This window comes from Myxine glutinosa, chromosome 5 (assembly GCF_964187855.1).
Source record: "Myxine glutinosa chromosome 5, kmMyxGlut1.1, whole genome shotgun sequence".
NCBI classification, from domain to species: domain Eukaryota; kingdom Metazoa; phylum Chordata; class Myxini; order Myxiniformes; family Myxinidae; genus Myxine; species Myxine glutinosa.
In genome coordinates this window covers 34,852,178-34,877,373 of record NC_136265.1, presented here as the reverse complement: position 1 = coordinate 34,877,373, position 25,196 = coordinate 34,852,178, and the positions used below count along the sequence as shown (strand labels likewise).

Genomic DNA, 25,196 nt, shown 5'->3' with positions numbered 1-25,196 from the left:
CGAAAGAGGAGGTGTGTGAGAAAGTCCGACTCTGGGGTGTGTGAGGAAAAAGTGTGTGCCAAGGAGTGAGGGTGCTGGCGAGAGTGAGTCGGTCGTAGCGCGTGTGCGAGGGGGCACATGGAAGCGCGGTGTGGTAAGTGTTACAGAGGGTGTAACGGGAGAGTGTGCGCGAGAAAGGTGTGTGACGGACAGGTGCATGGGGAAAGAGTGCGCTGTCAAGAGTAAGGGTAAGTGCGTTGTCAAGAGTGGTGGTGAGAGTAGTGAGAGTGACAAGGAGCGTGAGTTGGGTGTGACAGGTGAGCGAGGATGTACACCTGGGATGGAAGGATGCACACCTGGAATGGTAGAGCGTGAGTGGGAATGCACGCTGGAGTTGGTGGTGAGGCACGTGGTTGGGTGTGCGAATGAGGGCACACCTGTGATTGTCACAGAGGAGGTGACAGAGGAGGGGGTGCGAAGAGGTGTGTTGGTGAGGTGTGCTACCAACGAATGTGTGCCAAAGTGTGTGCCAAAGTGGTCAGGTGTGTGACCAAGGCTGTGAGTGGAATGGGTGTACCTGGGTGTGTAAGGAAAGGTAGCATGGGAACGGCTGGATGTGTGAGCAAGGAACGGGCTGTAGGGTGTAAGAATCCAGGTGAAGCATCGACGGTAACCAGGTTAGAGGTTAGGTCGACTTTTAGCCGAATCAGGCCCTCGGTGCGTGCTGGGCCTCGCTTTGAACGGCCGCGTCCGTGCTCCACTAGGCGGAGCGGGCGGCTGGATAGGAAGGGTCGTCATGGCGACCACTTTTTGTTGAGGCATTCCGGCAGGTCGAGATCGAGCCATGGGATGGCTCCGCGCCGAGATGGTGCGTGGGGTCTCGGGCCGGGTAAGCCCCCGTCCCTGCCCCGAGTGCGGGACGTATCCAGCCGCTGGCACCAAACAACCCGCATTCATTGCTCGGCTTTACGAAGCCGGGCTTTGGACGGGAATTGGCGCACCGAGAGGTATTAGTGAGTAGACTGGGTGATGAGGTTAGTGTTTTGGCCCCGAAATTAGAGAAAAACAAAATTTGATGATTGGCAAAGGAGTGGCAGTAATGATTGGCAGATGATGGGCAGTGATTGGCAAATTTTTGATTTGTTGAAATTTGAAGTGCAAAATTGGTAGTGAGCGATGGGCCCGGTGGGTAAGGCTGGCATCCCTGCCACCCTTCCCATGGGGGGGCAAAGGAGCAATAGTTTATGGGGTGATGGCAGTGAAAACTAGCCCGGGTGGGTTAGGTTATATTGTAGGGATCTAGCGAAGATGACATTAGGTGACGTTAAGTTAGTTAGTGACTGATACCTGTAGTGGGGACGCAGGTAGATTAGTATGGATGATAATGACGTGGGAGCGCAATAGTTTAAAGGGACGACTGGGAAGCGCAAGTTTCAGAAGGGAGTAGTTAGCTGAGATGATGCCGTGTGTGTGAGAATTGAACAGGTGTGATTGCACAGGTGTGCAACTGGACAGGTGTGTGGAGCAGTGTGTGAGTAGTGAGTGTGTGGATCAGCGCGAATGTGCTTGGGGAGAGAAGGGTGCAGGTGGCACCAGGTGTGAGAGCACAGGTGTGCAGGTACAGGTGTGTGGAGAGAGTTGGAGTAAGTGGTACGGAGTGGTGTGCATGGTGCGAAGGTGTGAATGGGGGAAGAGTGGACCCCCATCACGGATACCCGGGGCGGGTAGTGTAAGTGTTAGGTAGAGGGTACAGGTAAATTGTGGTTGGATATTGGCATCTGTGGTGCGGTTGCAGAATGGTACTTGGATGGGTGCATTAGTGTTGTGGAAATGGCTGGGCGTGTAGCCTGTTAGTGTGTGTAGTTGGTTGGGCACTCCACCACTGTGAGGATGTCGGCCAGGTGAGGCCGCAGGTGGGCTCTGGGAGCCGGTAGTTGTGAGTGGGTGCCTGAGGATCCCGGGTGTGGATCGGGCAGCCCAGTGCCAGAGAGGGCACCGAGTGGGGAGAGCGCCAGAGGGCCTTCCCCAGGTAGTTAGGTTAGGGTAAGGAGCAGGTAAGCTCGGAGGCAACCGCAGTGGTGGAGGTGTGCAGGTGGGTAGACCCGCTGGGAGAGGTACACGTCGCGGCCCAGAAATTGTGCGAGGGCACCGGGAGATGAATCGGGGGAGTGAGACCCCAAAATTGAAAAGCACCACAGTTTGGCCAATGGGAATTGGTTTTTAGAACCCATAGTGTAAGAGGGCCAATGGTTTGGCCGGAGAAAGACCCCGGGTAGTGTAAAGTTGTTAAAGTCATTTAGGAAATAGTTAGGATTGATGAACCTGTCGCACCATACGCAGCCACTTACCTGTGGTGATGATGACTCCACACCTGTGTTTTCTTTGTTCTGTGTGCAGAAATGAGAATTGCTGTGAGGATTTGTGAGACGCATCACGACGTGGATGAGACATTGGGGTGATTCCATCTCTCCCTCCCTAGGAGGGACTGATGATGAATTGGTAATGGCAAATTTTGATGTTCAGTTGGAGATGGCAAATTTTGATGAAAGTTGAAAATGGCAAATTTGATTGGTTAGGGGGGAGAGAAGACGAATTTGGTTTATGGGAGGAACGGGGAAGACAGTAGGGATGTTTGTTGATTTGTAAAGTAGATGTTTATGGGTAGTGTTGTGTTTTGTGGATACAGTAAGGGGTAAGGGAGGGGCCATGTAGGTTACCTGGTGGGGGGGGGGGGGGCGTACGATAGGAACGTACCTGTCTCACCTGGTTCCCATGTGCCCCCAGTGTGCATCACCTTGTATTGCGTGCACTTTTGCGCCCTTACCACCTTACTCACTTGTCTGCTTCTTTTGTCTCCCACCTCCGAGGATCTGGCTTTGGGGTAGAGAGAGAGGAGAGAGAGGTGCTGGCTTCGCAGTTGTGGGCCTGCACTTTCGCTGTTTGCTGCCTGGATCGATACACCATATGGACCGCAATGTTTGTGGCCACCCACCATGGACCGCAGCTCTTTTGCGGCCAAGCACCACCCGTGGATGGACCTATGGGTCAACGTGGCACCTATGCCAAACAGGTGAACCACTCTTAGTTGGCCCCCTGACGGCCACAATAAAGAAATGGACGCGGTTGGCGCCTTTCTTTATTTTTGAAAGAAGTAAGAAGGCCAAGTGCACCACACGAAGGCAAGACCAGCGGCAGACCATCGGCCGGCTGCGACACCACACCGTGATTTATAGACACTTTATTGGTGCACCGGATGGTGCTCACTGTGTGATGGGGTGGTGCTTTTGATGCTTGGAAGGGGTGCTCTGCACATTATTAAAGGCCGTAGGCCACAGAGCACTCGTGGGTTGGTGTATCGATGCTGGCATGCGTGCTCTCTCTATGCATAACAGCTGCATGTGTTCCTCCAAAAACAGGTCCTGGATCGTAGTGTAAATATCAGCGTAGTCTTGTGTAAATAATGCTCCCTACCGGCTGTATGTTTAGTTTGAGGATTCTTTCCGGATTCGGTTAGCCTGTGGGTGTGTTTCTGTGAGGAGAAGGGTGCAACGTCGCAGGGGGACATATTTACTCATTTGTGAATATCTGTAAAACTGTCGCACTCAGGGTAGAGTTAATAGTAGAGGGAACTACATTGCGTGCCACACTAAAGTAGGTAAAAATTTATCGGGTCGGGACGCCCCGAGGGTAGAGAAGGGTGCAATGTTGCGAATATGGAATTTGGCCTCCATATCCGCTTGTAAATATTCCCCTATTTCCCCAATACTCCCCAACTATCCCCAATCCCCCATTCCCTAGTCCCATTGTCTGTAAACAACAATCAGTAGAGCCGACCTTCCCCTTTTTCCCCCATTAAATGTCGTGCCCAGGTCCACCGCATCACACGTAGACAACTTTCGGACATCTTGTTAGTTATTCTTAGTCTATGTCAGTTAAGGACTCCTTTCCATTAATTCTGACTCTTCGTTGCACCAGAATGTGATTATATGGCACCAGTAGTGAGTTTAGGACCTTCCCTTACCTACTCCCATCTTCTTCCCCAAACAACAACAACAACAACAACAACAACAACTACAACAACAACAACAACTACAGCAACAACAACAACTACAGCTACAACAACAACTACAACAACGGCGCGCGGGGGGAGTGTGCGTCCTCACACCGGCTCGGTTCGCCGCCATGACCATGCGCTCCACGGGGTTACCACGAAGGGGCTCCCTGTCAGCCCCTCGTCAAGGGGCGGAGCCGGTAACCCCCCCGCACGCACCCAATGAGAAGCAACGAGCCGATTCCATCTGGGGCGGAGCTAACGAGCCGAGGGCGTGTCACTCCCCGCCGGATATACGAAGCGACTCACCGGACGTGACGTCAGATGCGCCCCCAGCTTGAAGAAGAGCAAGTCACTACCTCCGAGCGCTGCGACCTCCCTGCATGCTGCATCTCTGGACCGGACCGAGCCGATTCTGTCCCTGAGCCCAGGTGCACCTGGAGCCATCGATCCTGCCTTTCCTAGCCATCAATCCCCGTGTGAGTCAGCCTTTTGTCCCGTTTATCTGTCGTCTGTTGGGGTTAATATAAGATTGTGTCTAAGTGCCTATCTTCCTTTGCTGTCCCTCTTGTAGTTGTAATCTAACCTTCCGAACGAATATAATCTCCTCCGGAGGTCTTGAGAACCGTATCCGTGGTGTCGTGTCATTTTAATCCCAGCCGTGTGTCTTTTCCTTCATTGACCTAGCGTAGCGCGATTAGTCAACGTTCGGGTATAATCGGGTAACTTGTGCAGACGTGGTCATACCAAACCGCTCGGTAAATAACATCTAAGCCACGTCTGTAACAATATATATATATATATATATATATATATATATATATATATATTATATATATATATATATATATATATATATATATATATATATATATATATATACATATATATATATATATATTGTTGCAGATATGAGGATTGAGTTTTTTTGATTGTGTTGTATTGTATAGTAAATGGTTGTGAATTATTGTTTTAGTCTGAGCCCTCCTTGCTCCAGTGTGTATAAAGGTCAAAGGGCGTTCCGGTCGTTAATTCCATAAAGCATACATTGAAGGACACTATAATACCCTTGTTCAGTAGTTTATTTCCTTATTCTGTGTATTAGGTTAAGGCTTTGTCTTCCATTAAAATGACACTCCATTGCACCAAGTGAAATAAGATAGATTCCCTTCATTCTTCATTCCCATTCCCAAAAACCTCCATTTCCCCTTTCGTCATGGCCAAGCCTCAATTTGCCAATTACATCCCCTCCAAAACCACCATTGAACATGTGCTCGGGTCGGGGAAGAAAGGCGTGCCCGCCCGTCGTCATCAAGGGCGGAGCCAGAGGGTCGCGCGACGAACCATGGCCGAGGTGAGCACACCGATGGGCGTGTCCTGAAGGCCGGCGGCTTAATCGCCGGAGGCCCTATAAAGGCGCGCGCGCAAGAAGCAAGGTGTTGGTCGTCAGGGGTTGCGTTGTGGTGGTCAGTGGTTGAGTTGGTTGCGTTGTGGTGGTCAGTGGTTGCATGGGTTGCGTTGTGGTAGTCAGTGGTTGCGTTGGTTGCGTTGGGTTGTCGATGGTGAGGAGTGGTCGGACCAAGAAAGAGAAAGAGTTGTTGGACCAAGAGAACATAGAGAACATCCAAGGAGATCATCATCCAGGGAAGCACAAATCCTGTTGTAGTCCTGGCAAAGCACGCGACGTCCACAGCAGCAGCAGCAGCGGCGGCCACAGCAGCAACAACACTCAACAGCCGTTTGGGGCCTGGACGGCGGTTTTGAGCAGGACCGCGAAGGAACGGCGGCTGCTAAACGCGCCGATCGTGCTGCAGGACCCCTTGGACCGGCCTCCCCCCCCCCCCCCCTCCAAGCCATCCACCTCCGCCATTCCTATCATCATTCCCCGTGTGAGTCGTCTTCGTTTGTTCTGTCCTGGGTATTAATTAAGTCTGTTTAGATAAGCTAGCGATTTTCACTGTGTCTCTAAAATCTTCTGTATATTATTTTATTATCTTTCCTTCCTCCTTGGTTATTTTGAGCCTGTACATAGTAAATAAATTATATTCGTATTTCCAACCTTTTGTCTTCTTCTTCTTCACATCCGTGTCGCTTTTGTCTTTTCCCTATTGAATATCTGTGGCGCGATCCGGCCAACGTTCGGGAATCGGATTAGTCGGGGTAACTGTTAGGCCGCGGTGCCATCCGCTCGGCAAACCAACATCCTTATCCGCAGGCCGTAACAATATATATATATATATATATATATATATATATATATATATATATATATATATATATCTTATTATAATAGAGCAAACGTATATGGTTATGTCGTTATGTTTAAATGCAACAAGAACGTCTTCTTCTTCTTCAAATAAAATTAACACCCTCTTAATTATCCCTCTTAATTGCGTTAAGACTGCTGAGACCCCTCAGACCTTTGATGACCCTTTAATTCCCCCAAGACCCTTCAGACCACCAAGACCCCTGAAGACCAAAATACCCTGAAGACCCCCAAAGACCCCAAAGAGCCAAAACACCCCAAAGACAGAAAATACCCTTCAAGGCCCTGAGGCTCAAAAAGACCCTGAATAACCAAAAACCCAAAACACCCAGAAAACCCAAAACACCCCAAAGACCCAAAAGACCCCTGAAGACCAAAAAGACCCCAAAGACCCTGAAGATCAAAAAGACCCTGAAGACCAAAAACACACCAAAGACCCAAAAGACCCTGAAGACCAAAAATACCCCAAAGACCCAAAAGACCCTGAAGACCCAAAAAGACCCATAAAGACCAAGAAAAACCAAAATACCCTTAAGACCCAAAAGGGCTTGAAAACCCAAAATACACCGAAGACCCTTAAGACCCAAAGGCCTCTGAAGACACCAAAGACCCAAAAGACCCTGAAGACCCAAAACACCTCAAAGACCCAAAATACGCTTAAAGGCCCAGAGGATCCAAAAGACCCTGAAGACCCAAATGGCCCTGAAGACCGAAAAGCCACCAAAATGGTCAAAGATGCCTACCCCTCTGAAACGACGTGTGATGAGGCGGCAGAGCACGCCGATTCACGCTAGTGCATATAAATGTAAATATATATATATATTGTAACGGATTTGAGAATTGTGGTTGTTCTGTTGTGTAAATATCACCCTCCGTAGTGTAAAGAAAGATCAAAGGTCGTCCTTAGTTAAGCCATCGCATACACGTAGCCAATCCTAAGTTCCCCTCTAGTTATGTCCTTAATGAATGTCAGTATAAGGTTCTGTGATCCACTAGTTCATTACATTGCATCAATTAAATAAGACAGGTCCCTCCGACGCCCCATGGCATCTTCAAAGTGCCAGGTTTGCCAGGTTTGCTGCAATTGCCTCCATTGACCACGAGGTAAAGCATCTTCAAAGTGCCAGGTTTGCCAGGTCTGCTGCAATTGCCTCCATTGACCACGAGGTAACCTCGGAGAAGAAAGGCGTGTCTCCACCTCGCCATAGAGGGGAGGAGTGAGCCAGCCCTTGCCGACCAACCAAGGATGAGGGGTTTGGCTTTGAGAGAGCGTGGAGAGAACCGTCGAGGAGGTTCGCGAAGGTTTGAGGGCGTGGCATATATAACCCGCGGTGGGACGCCCCCGAGGGAGATGAGTCCTGGACAGGGGGAGACGAGAGAACAAAAGCCGTTGGAGAGCATGCGACGCAGCGGTACGCAGGAGCAACTTGAACCAGCGGAGCTCGAACAGCAGCAATAGCTTGAACCAGCGGAGCTCGAACAGCAGCAACAGCTTGAACTGGCGGAGCTCGTACCACGGCGGCTCGCACGACCGCAGCTTGGGCGTTGACGGCGACCCGACCGTGACCCAGTTCCCGTGGACCCTCCTCTCCCTCCAGCTATCCACCTCCGGCATTCGTTCCTGCCATCATCCCCCATGTAAGTGTGCTCGTAGTCTGTCTTTTGTCTTGTCCCTGGGTTTATAAGTAAGACTGTTTAATATAAGCTAATATTGCACTGTGTCTCCTTGCTCCTTTCTGTTCAGTTATTTTCTTATCCTTTCCATTCTCCTTGGTTATTTTTGGTCTTGTTAATAGTTCGCAATAAATCATATTTGTTCTTCCTACTTCTTCTTCTTCTCTTCTTCACATTCGGTCGCTTTAGTGATTTCCAGATTGAGGGTATGTGGCGCGATTCGGCTGACGCACATAAATCGGGTCTAGTCTTTGGTAACCGGCTCACGCCGCAGTTCGCTTCGCTCGGCGTTATCCATCCATTATGCTGCGGCCGTGAGCGGGGGAGTATTTCCTCGCGTACCGGGAAGCACTGGTATTTAGGTCATAGGACGGTTGGGCCTAATACCCTACCCAGCGCCGACCGGGCATGGCATCATACCCCCGGGACCACGTCGGTCAGTCATAAACGAGGGGATTAATCCCCCCTCGGTAAGGGGAGAGAGGCCGACGTTGGCGTCCGTAACATTTGGTGCCAGGAGTGGGATTCGGACCTGAAGCGCGAATAACGCGCTCAAATTTCGAGCGGCCAAAATTTAATTTAATTTAAAATCCTAAATTTAAAAGTCGCGCCATGGATGATCAAGGTGACCGGATGCCGGTGGGGGAATTAGAGGGTGTAGAGTCGACCCAGGACCTCGGGGAAATGTATATGGGGGAAATGGAGGAGAGCAATGGTAACGTGGTTGTGGGGGGGTCAGGTGCACAAGATGGCACCCTCACGCATGTGGTTGCGGAGGCACAAAATGGCGGCGCTGCGGCAGCAGAGTCCGCAGCACTGGGGAAATTGGACCTCTTCGCGGCGCAGATGATGGGGTATATGAAAAAAAATGGCTGAAAAATCCAGCAGGGAAATGGAACAAATGATGGGAAATAAATTTGAGGGTTTAGACAATAAATTTGAGGGTTTAGACAATAAATTTGAGGGTTTAGACAATAAATTTGAGGGTTTAGACAAGAAATTTGAGGGGTTAGACAACGGGATAAAATGGGTGAAGAATGGGTTAACGGGGCTAGAAGACAAGATGGAAGACAAATTGCGGGAAATAGGGGAGCAATCCGCCCGGGAAATCAAACAGATGGGGAACCAGATAGAGGAGGTGAAAATCTGGTTGGAAGTTAAACTGGATGCGCAGAGGAATGAATTGGAACAGATGAGGGTGGCATCTACTAAAGAAATGGAGGAGATGGGGGAGGAGATAAGACGAGGTGTGGGGGAGGAGATAAGACGAGGTGTGGGGGAGGAGATAAGACGAGGTGTGGGCGAGGATGTCTCGGGGGTACGCGAGGAGGTAAAGCAAGGTGAAAAGCGTATGGAGAAAGAGGTGAGGAGTAGTACGGCTAGGTTACAGGGGGGCATAGAAGATCTAACAAGGGGAGTAGAACAGCTGACGGTGGGACAAAAGGAACTAGTGGAACAAGTGGAAAAGAACACTGCGGTAATGGTGGGGTTAAAGGCGACGCAGAAGGAGATAAAGAACGAACTAATAGCGACAAAGAGGGAATGTCGGATGGTACATGAGGGATTGACAAAGAGGTTGGACGAGGTAACAGAAGTAATGGAGACGAAAGAACGGGAAGTGAGGACGCACATAGAAACGGTCAAGGTGGCCTTAGAGGACAAAATTGAGGAGACGCACCGGGAAATAAAAGAGGTGAAGCAAAAGTTAGAGGATGTGGAAGAGGGCGTGAGTGAAATTAAGAAGAGACGGAGGGAAACTAAGAAAGAGATCAAGGAGGAAGTGATGGAATATGTACAAGGTCGGTGCTCAAATTGTGATGGTGTGCTTGCCAACCAAATAAAGAGTTTGCAGGTGGCGGAGGAGGAGCGACGAAGAGGTGCCAAGGTGAGTGGCGATATACTCGGAAATGTATATGGTGTGAGGGGAGATTCAGTCGGCTTGGGGGTTGGTTTGGACCCGGGTGTTCATGAGAGGCCGCTGGTGAAGTGTACGACAGGTACAGAGTGTGAAGGAGGAGGTGTGCGAGGATGTCTGACGATGGGGTGTGTGAGGAAAAAGTGCACACCTGTGGTGAGTGTTACGGAGGGTGTAACGGGAGAGTGTGCATAAGAGGATGCGCGAGAAAGGTGTGTAACGGACGGGTGCATGAGTACAGAGTGCGCTGTCGAGAGTAAGGGTGAATGCGCGACCGAGTGTGGTGGTGAAAGTAGTGAGAGTGACACGGAGCACGAGTTGGTTGTAGCAGGTGAGAGAGGAGGGACACCTGGAATGGAAGGATGTACACCTGGAATGGAAGGATGCACACCTGAGATGGTCGAGCGCGTGTGGGAATGCACACTGGAGTTAGTTGTAAAGCACGTGATTGGGTGTGCAAGTGAGTGCACACCCGTGGTTGTCACCGGGGATGTGACCGAGGAGGGGGCGCGAAGAGGTGTGCTGGTGAGGTGTGCGAACGACGAGTGTGTGCTAAAGTGTGCGGTGGTCAGGTGTGTGACGAAGTCTACGAGTGAACCTAGAGGGTGTGTCAGAGAAGGTGCAATGACGAAGAGCATGGAGACAGCGGGATGTGTGAGCAAGGAACGGGATGCGGGGTGTAAGCATGCAAGTGGAGCATCGACACTAACCGGGTTAGCGGTTAGATCGACTTATAGCCGAGGCGAGCCCTCGGTGAGTGCCGGGCTTCGTGTGCAGCGGGAACCAGCGGGGATCGTAACCGCGGCGGTTTCGAAAGAACCGCCGTGTGGGATCCACGCCGGGCCGCGCTCTGAACGGTCGCGTCCGTGCTCCGCTCAGCGGAGCGGGCGGCCCGGTAGGAAGGGTCGGCACGGCGACCCTTTGTGGTTGAGGCGTTCCGGCAGGGCGAGATCGGGTCATCAGGCGGGAGACCGAAAGGCTCCGCGCCGAGGTGGACCTTGGGATCTCAGCCTGAGCGAACCCCCTTCCCTGCACCGAATGCCGGACGGATCCAACCGCCAGCAACGAACCACCCGCATTCATGGCTCGACTTGGCGAAGCCAGGTTCTGAGCATGAAGTGGCGCACCGAGAGGCTCAAGTGAGTAGACGTGTGAGGGAGATAGCCGTAGTGAATTTGAACAGCAAAATTTGTGATTGGAAAAAATTTGATGATTGGCAGATGATTGGTAGAATGATTGGCAAATTTTTGATTGGCTGAAATTGGATGGGCCAAATTGGTAGTGGAAGATGCCCGATGTGGTGGGATGGCAACTCTGCCATCCCTCACAGCGGGGGCAAAGGAGCTATAGGTTTTATGGGGTTTATGGCAGTGAAAACTAGCCCGGGAGGGTTAGGATAAAATGATAGGGATCTAGAGAAGATGACCATTGGTAACGGTAAGGTTAGGTAGCGACATTGGACAGGTAGTGGGGCCGTAGCGAGGGTAGTTGGATGATAATGACGTGGTATGTGCTTAGTTTAAAGGGAAGACGGGGAGCACCAAGTTAGCGGGAAACCAGGTAGATCAGATGACGCCGTGTGTGTGAGTATTGATATTGAGCAAATGGGCCTGGGAGGAAGGAAGGAGGGTGCAAGTGGCACCAGGTGAGATTGCACAGGTGTGCAACTGAACAGGTGTATGGAGCAGTGCATGAGTGAGTGATGGTGATTGTGTGTTGTGTTGACCAAATGGCCCTGGGAGGAAGGAGGGTGCAGGAAGCACCAGGAGGAGTGATTGCACAGGTGTGCAACTACAGGTGGACGGAGAATGGTAGTGGGGAATACATGGAGTATGGAATATATGGAGTATGGAATGGATGGTCGTGGAGTGAGTATGGTGGAAACTGTGGAGTGGAGTGGATGGTGCGAAGGTGTGGACGGGGGAAAGGAGGATGGACCCCATCACGAATACCCGGGGAGGGTAGTGTAAGTCTTAGGTAGAGGGTACAAGTAAATTGTGGTTGGATATTGGCATCTGTGGTGCGTGGTGGAAGAATGGTGTTTGGATGGGTGCATTAGTGACGTGGAAATGGCTGGGCGTGTGGCCTGTTAGTGTGTGTAGTTGGTTGAGCACTCCGCCACTGTTAGGATGTCGGCCAGGTGAGGCCGCAGGTGGGCTCTGGGAGCTGTTAGAGTTGTGGATGGGGCCCGAGGATCCGGAGGACGGACCCGGGTAGCCCAGTGCCAGAGAGGGCACCGAGTGGGGAGAGCGCCAGAGGGCCTTCCCCAGTTAGATAGGTAGTGTAAGGAGCAGGTAAGCTCGGAGGCAACTGCAGTGGTGGAGGTGTGCAGGTGGGTAGACCTGCTGGGAGAGCCACATGACCCAGTCCTGAAATTGTGCAAAGGCACAGGGAGTTGAATCGGGGGAGTGAGACCCCAAATTGATGAAGCACCACAGTTTGGTCAATGGAAATTTGGTTCTTAAAACCGCATAGAGTAAGATGGCCAATGGTTTGGCAGGGAAAGACCCCGGCTAGTGTAAAGTGTATTAAAGTCATTTAGAGGATAGTTAGGATTAAGAATCTCCTCGCACCATCTACATCCACTCACCTGAGGTGACAAAGCTCCACACCATGCCATGGTTTGTTTTTGTTATTTTTTTGGTGCAAATGTTTGAAATGTGAGACGCATCATGACGTGGGTGTGACATTGTGTGTTGTTCCATCTCTCCCTCCTTATGAGGATTGATGATGAATTTGAATGATGGCAAATTTTGGTTAGAGGGATTGTGGGGACGAATTTGGCATTAGGGGAAATATGGGGAAGACGTGACAGTAGTGACGAATTTGTAAATGTGTAGATTTTTGTACATATGGGGTAAGGGCAAGGGTAGAGTAGGTAACAGGGGGGGGGGGGGGGGAGGTGACGTACGGTAGGGACGAGCTTTCTCACTTCGCTCTCCATACGCACCTCGTCCTACATTGCCTTGTATTGATGTGTACCCTTGTGACCTTACCCCTCACTCACCTGTCTTCTGTCTCCCTGTCTACCAACCGAGGACTGTGCTCGCTGGGCACCGAGGGGAGCGTGCGGGAGTCCGCCATGGTGTACCAGAACTCCCACAACCAGCATGCATTGCATTGATGCACCACTTATGGACCGCCATCTTGCGGCCAAGCACCACTTTATGGACCCCACGTTTTGGGGCCTGGCACTTTTGCTGGAGCCGGCCACGATGGCCCAGGGTCTTGCTTGCGGACCTCGGTAAGGTGGCACCTATGCCAAACAGGTGGACCACCCTTAGTTGCCCCCTTTGGCCCTAAATAAAAATGGACACGTTTTGTGCTTTTTATTTCCAAGTAGGCCGCATGAAGCAAGAAAACATCAGGAAGAACATCGGCCCAGCAGAGAAGAGGAAGACCACCACCAGTTGTTTTTTTTGTGTGTGCTTATTATGAACTGGTGACTGTTGCACCGAATGGTGCTTTTGGTGCTTTTGGTGATTGGTGCTTTGGTGCTGGTGCGTCGATGCAATGCGTGCTGTCTCCTCCCTCCCAACAGGAATTTCTTTTTTTTTGTCTCCCAAAAAAGAAAAATCACAGGTCCTGGGTTGCGTTTTGTAAATAGTCAAATAATGCCAATGTAAATAATGCTCCCCCACCGTAAATGTTTAGTTTTGAAAATAATTCCGCAATTCGGTTAGCTGTGGGTGTGAAACTGTTAGGCAGGGTGCAACGCAATTAGCAGGACATCTTTATTTGTGTTTTAAAACTGTCGCACTCAGGGTCAGGTTAATTGTAGAGGGAATTACACCTACGTGCCACACTGAGCTAAATTTTGATAGGCCCGGGACGTGCCTGAAGGAAGGAGGGTGCAGTGTAACAGATTTGAGAATTGTGGTTGTTCTGTTGTGTAAATATCACCCTCCGTAGTGTAAAGAAAGATCAAAGGTCGTCCTTAGTTAAGCCATCGCACACACGTAGCCAATCCTAAGTTCCCCTCTAGTTATGTCCTTAATAAATGTCAGTATAAGGTTCTGTGATCCACTAGTTCATTACATTGCATCAATTAAATAAGACAGGTCCCTCCGACGCCCCATGGCATCTTCAAAGTGCCAGGTTTGCCAGGTTTGCTGCAATTGCCTCCATTGACCACGAGGTAAAGCATCTTCAAAGTGCCAGGTTTGCCAGGTCTGCTGCAATTGCCTCCATTGACCACGAGGTAACCTCGGAGAAGAAAGGCGTGTCTCCACCTCGCCATAGAGGGGAGGAGTGAGCCAGCCCTTGCCGACCAACCAAGGATGAGGGGTTTGGCTTTGAGAGAGCGTGGAGAGAACCGTCGAGGAGGTTCGCGAAGGTTTGAGGGCGTGGCATATATAACCCGCGGTGGGACGCCCCCGAGGGAGATGAGTCCTGGACAGGGGGAGACGAGAGAACAAAAGCCTTTGGAGAGCATGCGACGCAGCGGTACGCAGGAGCAACTTGAACCAGCGGAGCTCGAACAGCAGCAATAGCTTGAAACAGCGGAGCTCGAACAGCAGCAACAGCTTGAACCGGCGGAGCTCGTACCACGGCGGCTCGCACGACCGCAGCTTGGGCGTTGACGGCGGCCCGACCGTGACCCAGTTCCCGTGGACCCTCCTCTCCCTCCAGCTATCCACCTCCGGCATTCGTTCCTGCCATCATCCCCCGTGTAAGTGTGCTCGTAGTCTGTCTTTTGTCTTGTCCCTGGGTTTATAAGTAAGACTGTTTAATATAAGCTAATATTGCACTGTGTCTCCTTGCTCCTTTCTGTTCAGTTATTTTCTTATCCTTTCCATTCTCCTTGGTTATTTTTGGTATTGTTAATAGTTCGCCATAAATCATATTTGTTCTTCCTACTTCTTCTTCTTCTCTTCTTCACATTCGGTCGCTTTAGTGATTTCCAGATTGAGGGTACGTGGCGCGATTCGGCCGACGCACATAAATCGGGTATCGTCTTTGGTAACCGGCTCACGCCGCAGTTCACTTCGCTCGGCGTTATCCATCCATTACGCTGCGGCCGTGAGCGGGGGAGTATTTCCTCGCGTACTGGGAAGCGCTGGTATTTAGGTCATAGGACGGTTGGGCCTAATACCCTACCCAGCGCCGACCGGGCATGGCGTCATACCCCCGGGACCACGTCGGTCAGTCATAAACGAGGGGATTAATCCCCCCTCGGTAAGGGGAGAGAGGCCGACGTTGGCGTCCGTAACAATATATTGTTGTGGATATGAGGACTGTATATATTTTTTTGATTGTGTGCTGTATTGTTGTGATTATTGTTTATTCTGTGCCTCCTGCCTCCGGAGCTGTGTAAAGACCAAAAGGGCGTCCCATAGTCCACAAGCATACACGTCAGCCAAGTAATAGAATATACCTGTTGATAGTTATCTCTTATTCTGTGTTTTAGCGTAAGGCTGTGTCTTCCATTAATAGAAATACTCCATTGCACCAGTGAAAGAGATAGATTCCCTTCCATTCCCCCCTTTCCGTCAATTGCAATTTGAAGCGCCTTCCGCATTTTGGTCGGTTTTTTCCCTTCATCCGCCATTGACCACGAGGCAGGGTTGGGGGAAGGAAGGCGTTTCCCCACCTCGTCAGAGAGGGGAGGAGTGAACCAGCCCCGCTCGACCAACCATGAGCCAGGGGTTTGGCTACAGAGGGCGGAGGAAGAGCGGTCGGGGAGGTTCGCAAAGGTTGAGGGGCGGGGGCCTATATAACCCAAGGCAGGGCGTGTCCAAGAGGAGAGATGCGTTTTTACAGAGGAGAGCACTGAGCAGAAGACAGAAAGGCCTGGAGTTGGACTTTGAGTTGGTCTGAGTTGGTTGGGAGTCGGTCGTCAAGTGCAGAGTGGTGAAGAGTCAGTCAGTAGAGGTGGTGGTCAAGTGGTTGCGTTGGTTGCGGTGAGGAGTCGGTGGTAAAGAGTGAGGGACCAAGAAAGAGAGAGAAAGAGTCCTGAAGCAAGAGAGGAAGTTGTTGGACTGGGTGGGACTAAGGAAGGAGAGAGAACCCGTCACACCAATCCCCCAAGCTCCGCGTTGGCTCCACCAAGCGTTCAGCTCCACCAAGCTCCGCATTGGCTCCACCAAGCGTTCAGCTCCACCAAGCTCCGCGTTGGCTCCACCAAGCGTTCAGCTCCCCCAAGCTCCGCGTTGGCTCCACCAAGCGTTCAGCTCCACCAAGCTCCGCGTTGGCTCCACCAAGCGTTCACCTCCAGCCATCCACCTCCTGCAATTCCCCGTGTGAGTCGTCTTTTGTTTGTTCTGTCCTGGGTTAATTAAGTCTGTATAAGCTAGTATTTTCCCTGTGTCACCTGCGTCTTATGTGCTTGTAAATAAACGTGACTGCTTTCTTTTTGCTTGTGTGTAAATAGTCAATAAATTCAGTCGTATTTCCAAACCTTTCTTTGCCTTCGTTTTCCTCTTTGCATTGCGTCGTTTTCGTCTTTTCCCTCATTGAGCAGCTGGGGTGCGATACGGCCAAAGTCTGGGTGAATCGGGTGAGTTTTGTTAGGTCGCGGTCTTACACCACCGCTCGGTCTATAACATCTAACCGCGATCTGTAACAATTGGTGTCTGGGAGTGAGATTCGAGGCCCGACCAAATTTTTAAAAAAAAAAAACGAATAGAGGGAAAAAAAAAAATTTGGTCAAAATTTGGAGCGGCCGAAATTTGTTTTGTTTTATAAAACCCGAATTTTGAAATCGCGCCATGGCTGTTCAAGGCGACGGGATGCCGGTGGGAGAGATAGACGGGTTAGGGGTAACCCAGGACCTCGGGGAAATGTATGTGGAGAAAATGGTGGAGGAGAGTAAAGAAGGTGTGGTTGAGGAGGTAGCAGGTGCACTAAATGGCGCTCTCGCGCACGTGGTTACAGCGGCACCAAATTTTGCCGCGCCCTTTGTACCAACGGTGGAAGACATGCAATTATTTATGGCTGAAATGGAGGCCCTTTTGAACCGGAACAGGGAGCGATGGTTAAACCAAATTGAAGCAATAACCAACAGAATGGATGACCGCATGCAAAAATGTGGGGAGACCATGGATCGCATGGTGGGCGAAAGGGTCCCAGGGGTGCACGAGGAGGTAACGCGAGTCGAAAAGCGCTGGTTGAGCGAAGCGGAGGAAAGCACGGGTACAATGACGGGGGTAGAAATCGCGACCCGGGGTTTGGAAAAGCCGGCGACCGATGAGGTAGAGGAGGGTGTTTTATCAAAGCCAACGGTCGTCGAGGTGAACAAAGAAATTATGGGTATAGTTGAAATTGGAGAGACCGGGGACTTAAAGTTAAAAGAGCAACAATCGGAGGAAGGAATGGAAATTGCTCAAAGTCTAAATGCACATCCTGATGCTGTACTCGCTAATCCAAATGGAAGTTTGCAGGTTTTGGTGCAGGGAGGAAGAAGAACCCCGAAGGTGAGACGTGCTGTGTATTGTGCTGGGAGATTTTGTAAGAGGATGTTTAGCGACAAAAGAATTTTCGCGCGCTTGGGATCGAGGAAGCACCCGGGCGTTGGTGAAGGGTCCCGAGTGAGTGGAAATGGCACGCGTGGGAGGAAAAAGTGTGCGTCGGCGAGTGGGTGTGTTATAAAGTGTGGGAGTGAAACCGAGTGCGAGCGAGAATGCACGTCGGTGTGTACGGGGTGTGACACAGGGAGTGAGAGCAATGCGGAGTGCACGCCCATGGTGAGTGTTACGGAGGACGTAACGGAGGAGAGGTGTGGACCGAAGTGTGCGCAAGAGGTGTGGTGTGTAACAGAGAGAGCGTTGGTGGAATGTACGGACGGCGTTGGAACGCCAGGTTTTGTGAGGGTGAAAGGGGTAGCGTATGCTTGTAAGCATGCAAGTGAAGCATCGATGGTAACCGGTTTAGTGGTTAGAGCGACGGATAGCCGATGCGAGCACTCGGTGCGAGGGGGGGTGCTTTGTTGGGTGCGAGGCCCGGCGCGGGTCGATGCTGCGTCGCTTCTCTTCGAAGCGTCGTTGCCGATTCGGGCTTGGCCCCGCCCCGCACGGTCGAGTCCGGGCTCGGGCTTTGTCGGGCGAGGCGACCGGTCCGGTTCAAGGGCGAGTGGGAGGAGGCGGAACGGTGCCCCCTCGTGGGGACGGGGTTCCGACCGGGGGAGATGGAGCCATCGGGCCCGGGACCGCAAGGTGCCGCGCCGAGATGGTGCGTGGAATCTCGGTCCAACCAAACCACCTCCCTTGAACCGAAAGCCGGACGGATTCAACCTGCAGGCAACCAAACCACCCGAATTCATTGCTCGGCTTTACGAAGCCGAGTTTAATGATGTCATGACGCACCGAGGCTAGGATATAGCGGACTGTGATGATGGTGATCGTGATAGTGATAGTGTTTTGGACCCAAAATTAGAGAAAAACAAAATTTGATGATTGGCAAATGATTGGCAGTAATGATTGGCAGATGATGAGTAGTGATTGGCAAATTTTTGATTGGTTGGAATTTAGGTGTACAAAATTGATAGTGAGAGACCCCCGATGTGGTGGGATGGCAAATCCACCATCCCTCACAGACGTGGGGGCAAAGGAGCTATAGTTTATGGGGTGTATGGCAGTGAAAACTAGCCCGGGTGGGTTAGGTTATATGGATAGGGCCCTAGAAGATGACATTAGGTAACGTTAAGTTTAGTTAGTGACTGATACCTGTAGTGGGGACGCAGGTAGATTAGTGTGGATTATAATGACGTGGGAGCGCAATAGTTTAAAGGGGCGACTGGGAAGCGCAAGTTTCAGAGGGGAGTAGTTAGCTGAGATGATGCCGTGTGTGTGAGGATTGAACAGGTGAGAATGGAACAGGTGTGATTGCACAGGTGTGCAACTGACAGGTGAATGGAGCAGTGTATGAGGGAGTAGTGGTGATTGTGTGTTGTGTTGACCAACTGGTCCAGGAAGAGGAGGAGGGTGCAGGTGGCACCAGGTAGGATTGCACAGGTGTGCAACAACAGGTGTATGTGGTTGTATGGAATAAATGGTATGGAGTAGTGGAATGGATGGTCGTGGAGTGAGAATGGTGGAAATTGTGGAGTGGAGTGGATGGTGCAAAGGTGTGAATGGGGGAAGAGTGGACCCCCATCACGGATACCCGGGGCGGGTAGTGTAAGTGTTAGGTAGAGGGTACAGGTAAATTGTGGTTGGATATTGGCATCTGTGGTGCGGGTGACAGAATGGTATGTGGATGGGTGCGTTGGTGTTGTGGAAATGGCTGGGCGTGTAGCCTGTTAGTGTGTGTAGTTGGTTGGGCGCTCCACCACTGTGAGGATGTCGGCCAGGTGAGGCCGCAGGTGGGCTCTGGGAGCCGGTAGTAGTTGTTGTGGATGGGGCCCGAGGATCCGGAGGACGGACCCGGGTAGCCCAGTGCCAGAGGGCACCGAGTGGGGTGACAGAGCCAGGAGGGGCCTGCCCCAGTTAGATAGGTTAGGGTGAGGAGCTAGGTAAGCTCGGGTGGCAACTGCAGTGGTGGAGGTGTGCAGGTGGGTAGACCCACTGGGAGAGGTACACGCCACAGCCCAGAAATTGTGCGAGGGCACCGGGAGATGAATCGGGGGAGTGAGACCCCAAATTGAAAAGCACCACAGTTTGGCCAATGGGAATTGGTTTTTAGAACCCATAGTGTAAGAGGGCCAATGGTTTGGCCGGAGAAAGACCCCGGGTAGTGTAAAGTGTGTTAAAGTCATTTAGAAAATAGTTAGGATGAAGGATCTCCTCGCACCATCTGCATCCACTCACCTCGGGTGACAGGTACTCCGCACCATGCCATGTTTTGATTATTTTTTATGATGCAAATGTTTGGATTGTGAGACGCATCATGACGTGGGTGTGACATTGTGCGTAATTCCATCTCTCCCTCCTTATGAGGATTGATGATGAATTGGTGATGGCAAATTTTGAAGTAGAGGGATTGTGGAGACGAATTTGGTATAGGGGAAATATGGGGAAGACGTGACAGTAGTGACGAATTGGTAATGTGTAGATTTTGTACATATGGGGTAAGGGTAAGGGCAAGGGTAGGCTAGGTGACAGGGGGGTGACGTACGGTAGGGACGAGCTTTCTCACTTCGCCCTCCGTACGCAATTCGCCTTGCATTGCCTTATTGACGTGTACCCTTGTGACCTTACCCCTCGCTCAATTGTCTTTCCCCTTTTGTCTCCCACATGACCTGTGCGCCGTTGGGCGCCGAGGGGAGCGTGCGTGGGTCGGCCATTGTGCGCCCGAAATTCCCAGAACCAGCTGTCTGCATCGATGCACCACATTATGGACCACATGTCAGTGGCCGAGCACCACTTATGGACCCCATGGGTTGGGGCAAGGCCCCTCTGCTGGAACCGGCCATGAGGGCCCGAAATCTTGCTGGCGGACCTTGGCCACAGGGCACCGATGCCCCACAGGTGAACCACACGTAGTCGGCCCTGTGGGCCATAAATAAAGATTAAAAAAAATGGACACGTTTGGGCAAGCTTTATTGAAAATAGGCCGCCAGTAAGCAAAGCAAAATGGAAATGACAACATCTGGAAGACAAATAATAATCACCAGCAGAGGGAGCCGAAGAGCAAGAGACCACCTGCAGGGTTAGGGGTTGTTGGTTTATTTTTATGGAACACTGATGAACTATGGTGACTGCACCGATTGGTGCTTGGGTGCGTTTTTGGGTGCTTTTAATGGTGCGTCGATGCAGAGCAGACTGTCCCCCCCCAGAAAGAACAATTACAGGTCCTGGGTTAGTTTTGTAAATAAAAATAGCGTCAGTGTAAATAATGCTCCCCACCGTCAGTGTTTAGTTTGAAGACCATTCCGCAATTCGGTTAACTGTGGGCGTAAGTCTGTTAGGCAGGGTGCAATGGAGCAGCGGGACACATTTATTTATGTTTTAAAACTGTCGCACTCAGGGTCAGGTTAAAAATAGAGGGAACTACACCTACGTGTCACACTAAATAAAAGTTGTAGGCTCGGGACGTGCCTAAGAGGAGGAGGGTGCAGTGTTGTGGATATGAGGACTGTATATTTTTTTTTGATTGTGTGCTGTATTGTTGTGATTATTGTTTATTCTGTGCCTCCTGCCTCCGGAGCTGTGTAAAGACCAAAAGGGCGTCCCATAGTCCACAAGCATACACGTCAGCCAAGTAATAGAATATACCTGTTGATAGTTATCTCTTATTCTGTGTTTTAGCGTAAGGCTGTGTCTTCCATTAATAGAAATACTCCATTGCACCAGTGAAAGAGATAGATTCCCTTCCATTCCCCCCTTTCCGTCAATTGCAATTTGAAGCGCCTTCCGCATTTTGGTCGGTTTTTTCCCTTCATCCGCCATTGACCACGAGGCAGGGTTGGGGGAAGGAAGGCGTTTCCCCACCTCGTCAGAGAGGGGAGGAGTGAACCAGCCCCGCTCGACCAACCATGAGCCAGGGGTTTGGCTATAGAGGGCGGAGGAAGAGCGGTCGGGGAGGTTCGCAAAGGTTGAGGGGCGGGGGCCTATATAACCCAAGGCAGGGCGTGTCCAAGAGGAGAGATGCGTTTTTACAGAGGAGAGCACTGAGCAGAAGACAGAAAGGCCTGGAGTTGGACTTTGAGTTGGTCTGAGTTGGTTGGGAGTCGGTCGTCAAGTGCAGAGTGGTGAAGAGTCAGTCAGTAGAGGTGGTGGTCAAGTGGTTGCGTTGGTTGTGGTGAGGAGTCGGTGGTAAAGAGTGAGGGACCAAGAAAGAGAGAGAAAGAGTCCTGAAGCAAGAGAGGAAGTTGTTGGACTGGGTGGGACTAAGGAAGGAGAGAGAACCCGTCACACCAATCCCCCAAGCTCCGCGTTGGCTCCACCAAGCGTTCAGCTCCACCAAGCTCCGCGTTGGCTCCACCAAGCGTTCAGCTCCACCAAGCTCCGCGTTGGCTCCACCAAGCGTTCAGCTCCCCCAAGCTCCGCGTTGGCTCCACCAAGCGTTCAGCTCCACCAAGCTCCGCGTTGGCTCCACCAAGCGTTCACCTCCAGCCATCCACCTCCTGCAATTCCCCGTGTGAGTCGTCTTTTGTTTGTTCTGTCCTGGGTTAATTAAGTCTGTATAAGCTAGTATTTTCCCTGTGTCACCTGCGTCTTATGTGCTTGTAAATAAACGTGACTGCTTTCTTTTTGCTTGTGTGTAAATAGTCAATAAATTCAGTCGTATTTCCAAACCTTTCTTTGCCTTCGTTTTCCTCTTTGCATTGCGTCGTTTTCGTCTTTTCCCTCATTGAGCAGCTGGGGTGCGATACGGCCAAAGTCTGGGTGAATCGGGTGAGTTTTGTTAGGTCGCGGTCTTACACCACCGCTCGGTCTATAACATCTAACCGCGATCTGTAACAATATATATATATATATAATATTATATTATATTATTATTATTATATATTATTATTATTAATAGTACTAGGGCGTGCCCGTACGTACGTGCTTGCCCGTACGTGCGTGCAAAAAAACATGCGTGCAAACAACAACAACAAAAAAAAACTTTGAAACCACGTGGCAGTAACGACCACAGAACCCCCCCCCCCCCCTCTATTTACATGCAATGGTTTGGTCCATTCGCAATGACCACAGAACCCCCCCCCCCCCCTCTATTTACATGAAATGGTTTGGTCCATTCGCAAAGCCAAAGCGAACGGCGAACGGCTAAATCGCCATAGCTCGGTAACTACTTCTCCGATTAATATGAAACCTTGAAAAGGCACATCCTCGGGTCCCCAGCAATATACCTGGCAAGTTTCAAGTATATCGGACCGGTAGTTGTCGAGAAACAGCGGTCACAGACAAACACACAGACACACAGACATACACACAGAGATTACTGGAATTATAGATAGATAAAATTATTATTATTATTATTATATTTATTATTATTATTCTTATTATTATTTCTTATTATTATATATCATATTATAAATTATTATTATTATTATACATATATATATATTTTATATATATATCTATATATTATATATATATATCAGTCGTGTTGTTCCATACCCTGTTACAGTGTGTCGGTGCTGCTGAAGAGATTTATTGGGAAGGGTTATGCCTTATAGTTTATACTGACTGGGTGGTTTGCCAAAAAACACACACACACACACACACACACACACACACACACACACACACACACACACACACACACACACACACACACACACACACACACACACACACACACATACACAATCTTACCTTCGAGGGAACACACGCGCCAAAGACCCGAGTGCACGGCCACGTGGAGCCACACGGAGCGATTGGCGAGGGGAGCGAAGGTCTCCTCGGAGAAGAGCCAGTAGTCTGTGCTGACCGCAACCCCGAGCAGGGCGAGCCCGCACACCGAAAGCGCACTGCTCAGGAGCGTCAGCGACCGGCGGCCGAACCACGGCATGGCGGCCTGTCCAGCACGCACACGGCACCGAACCTATTGTCGTCTCCGCCACGCCGACCCCCCCGCCATGGTGCGCCAAACAGCTTCTCGGCCGCGGGATTCGAAAGCGAGATTCCGCCGTTCGGCAGCTCTTTCATCAGATCAATGTGCACATTTAATGACACCTTGACGACGTGCTTCGAAATAGGTTGCGATGAAATTATATTCGCAAACGTGGAGGTGAAAAATGTCGTCGTGATAAATCGGACTAACGTACCAAGACAACCCGCCCGTTCGACATCTGAAGCAGGGAATCCCCCTTCCTTCTTAACGCCCCGCCCTTCACATCGCCGCCTGTCACAGCCCCCCACCTCGCGCGCCACTCCACCAACGTGCACTCGAACCCACACCTATGACACACACCCCAACCAACTCACCCGCGCTCTCATTTATTAACTCGTAATCGCATCTGCGGTTATTCGCACACGTACACAACCACACGTGGACCTCAAACCACATCAGCCTTCATATGGCCACAAACCACCAATTCCCAACTATAATCATATTCCCATCAATGGAGGATCGCCTCACGGATCAAATCATCAACGAGGGGCCTCAGACCTATTGCCAAATTTGTACCCAGGAGAGGATAGGTGGTGTTGGTAAAGTCTCGGCCGATGATCCAAATGGGGCCCCGTGTAGAAACCGACGATGCCATGACAACGCATCCCTACCAGCGTGCAGTGAAGGGTGAAAAAGAATCACTTGCATTCTCGAGAACCAAGTAAAACAAATAAACAAAATAAACCAAATAAACTAAATAAACCAAGTAAAACAAATAATGGAATAACGCATATGAACCAAATATACCAAGTAAACCAAATAAACAAATAAACCAAATAAACCAAGTAAACTAAATAAACCAAATAAACCAAGTAAACTAAATAAACCAAATAAACCAAGTAAACTAAGTAAAACAAATAAACAAAATAAACCAAATAAACTAAATAAACCAAGTAAAACAAATAATGAAATAACCCAAATAAACTAAATAAACCAAGTAAAACAAATAAACAAAATAAAACAAATAAACTAAATAAACCAAGTAAAACAAATAAACAAAATAAACCAAATAAACTAAATAAACCAAGTAAAACAAATAAACAAAATAAAACAAATAAACTAAATAAACCAAGTAAAACAAATAATGAAATAACCAAAGTAAACCAAGTATATCAGGTAAAACAATAATGAAATAACGCAAATGAACCAAATATACCAAGTAAACCAAAAAAAACAAATAAACCAAGTAAACCGAATAAACCAAGTAAACCAAGTAAAACAAATAATGAAATAACCCAAGTAAACCAAGTATATCAGGTAAAACAAATAATGGAATAACGCAAATGAACCAAATATACCAAGTAAACCAAATAAACCAAATAAACCAAGTAAAACAAATAATGAAATAACCCAAGTAAACCAAGTATATCAGGTGAAACACATAATGAAATAACCCAAGTAAACCAAGTATATCAGGTGAAACAAATAATGAAATAATGCAAGTAAACCAAATATACCAAGTAAACCAAATATACTAAATAAACCAAATAAACCAAATAAACCAAGTAAACCGAATAAATCAAGTAAACCAAGTATATAAGGTAAAACAAATAATTAAATAACCCAAGTAAACCAAAGATACCAAGTAAACCAAATAACCCAAATAAACCAAGTAAACCGAATAAATCAAGGAAACCAAGTATATAAGGAACAACAAATAATTAAATAATCCAAGTAAACCAAGTATATCAGGTAAAACAAATCATGAAATAACGCAAATGAACCAAATATAACAAGTAAACCAAATAAACCAAATAAACCAAGTAAACTGCATAAACCAAGTAAACCAAATTAAGCAATGAAATCAAATA

General features: G+C 49.6%; 1 protein-coding gene across 1 annotated transcript in view; it reads right to left on the bottom strand.

Moving 5' to 3' along the window:
* The window catches only part of LOC137427715 (voltage-dependent calcium channel gamma-5 subunit-like), a 91,965-nt gene extending 68,682 nt beyond the window's left edge, over positions 1-23,283 (bottom strand). Inside the window, exon 1 of the mRNA XM_068117402.1 lies at positions 23,088-23,283. Within this exon, the coding sequence (XP_067973503.1) occupies positions 23,088-23,283 (196 nt within the window). The remainder of the gene's footprint in view (positions 1-23,087) is intronic.
* Positions 23,284-25,196: the final 1,913 nt, after the last annotated feature.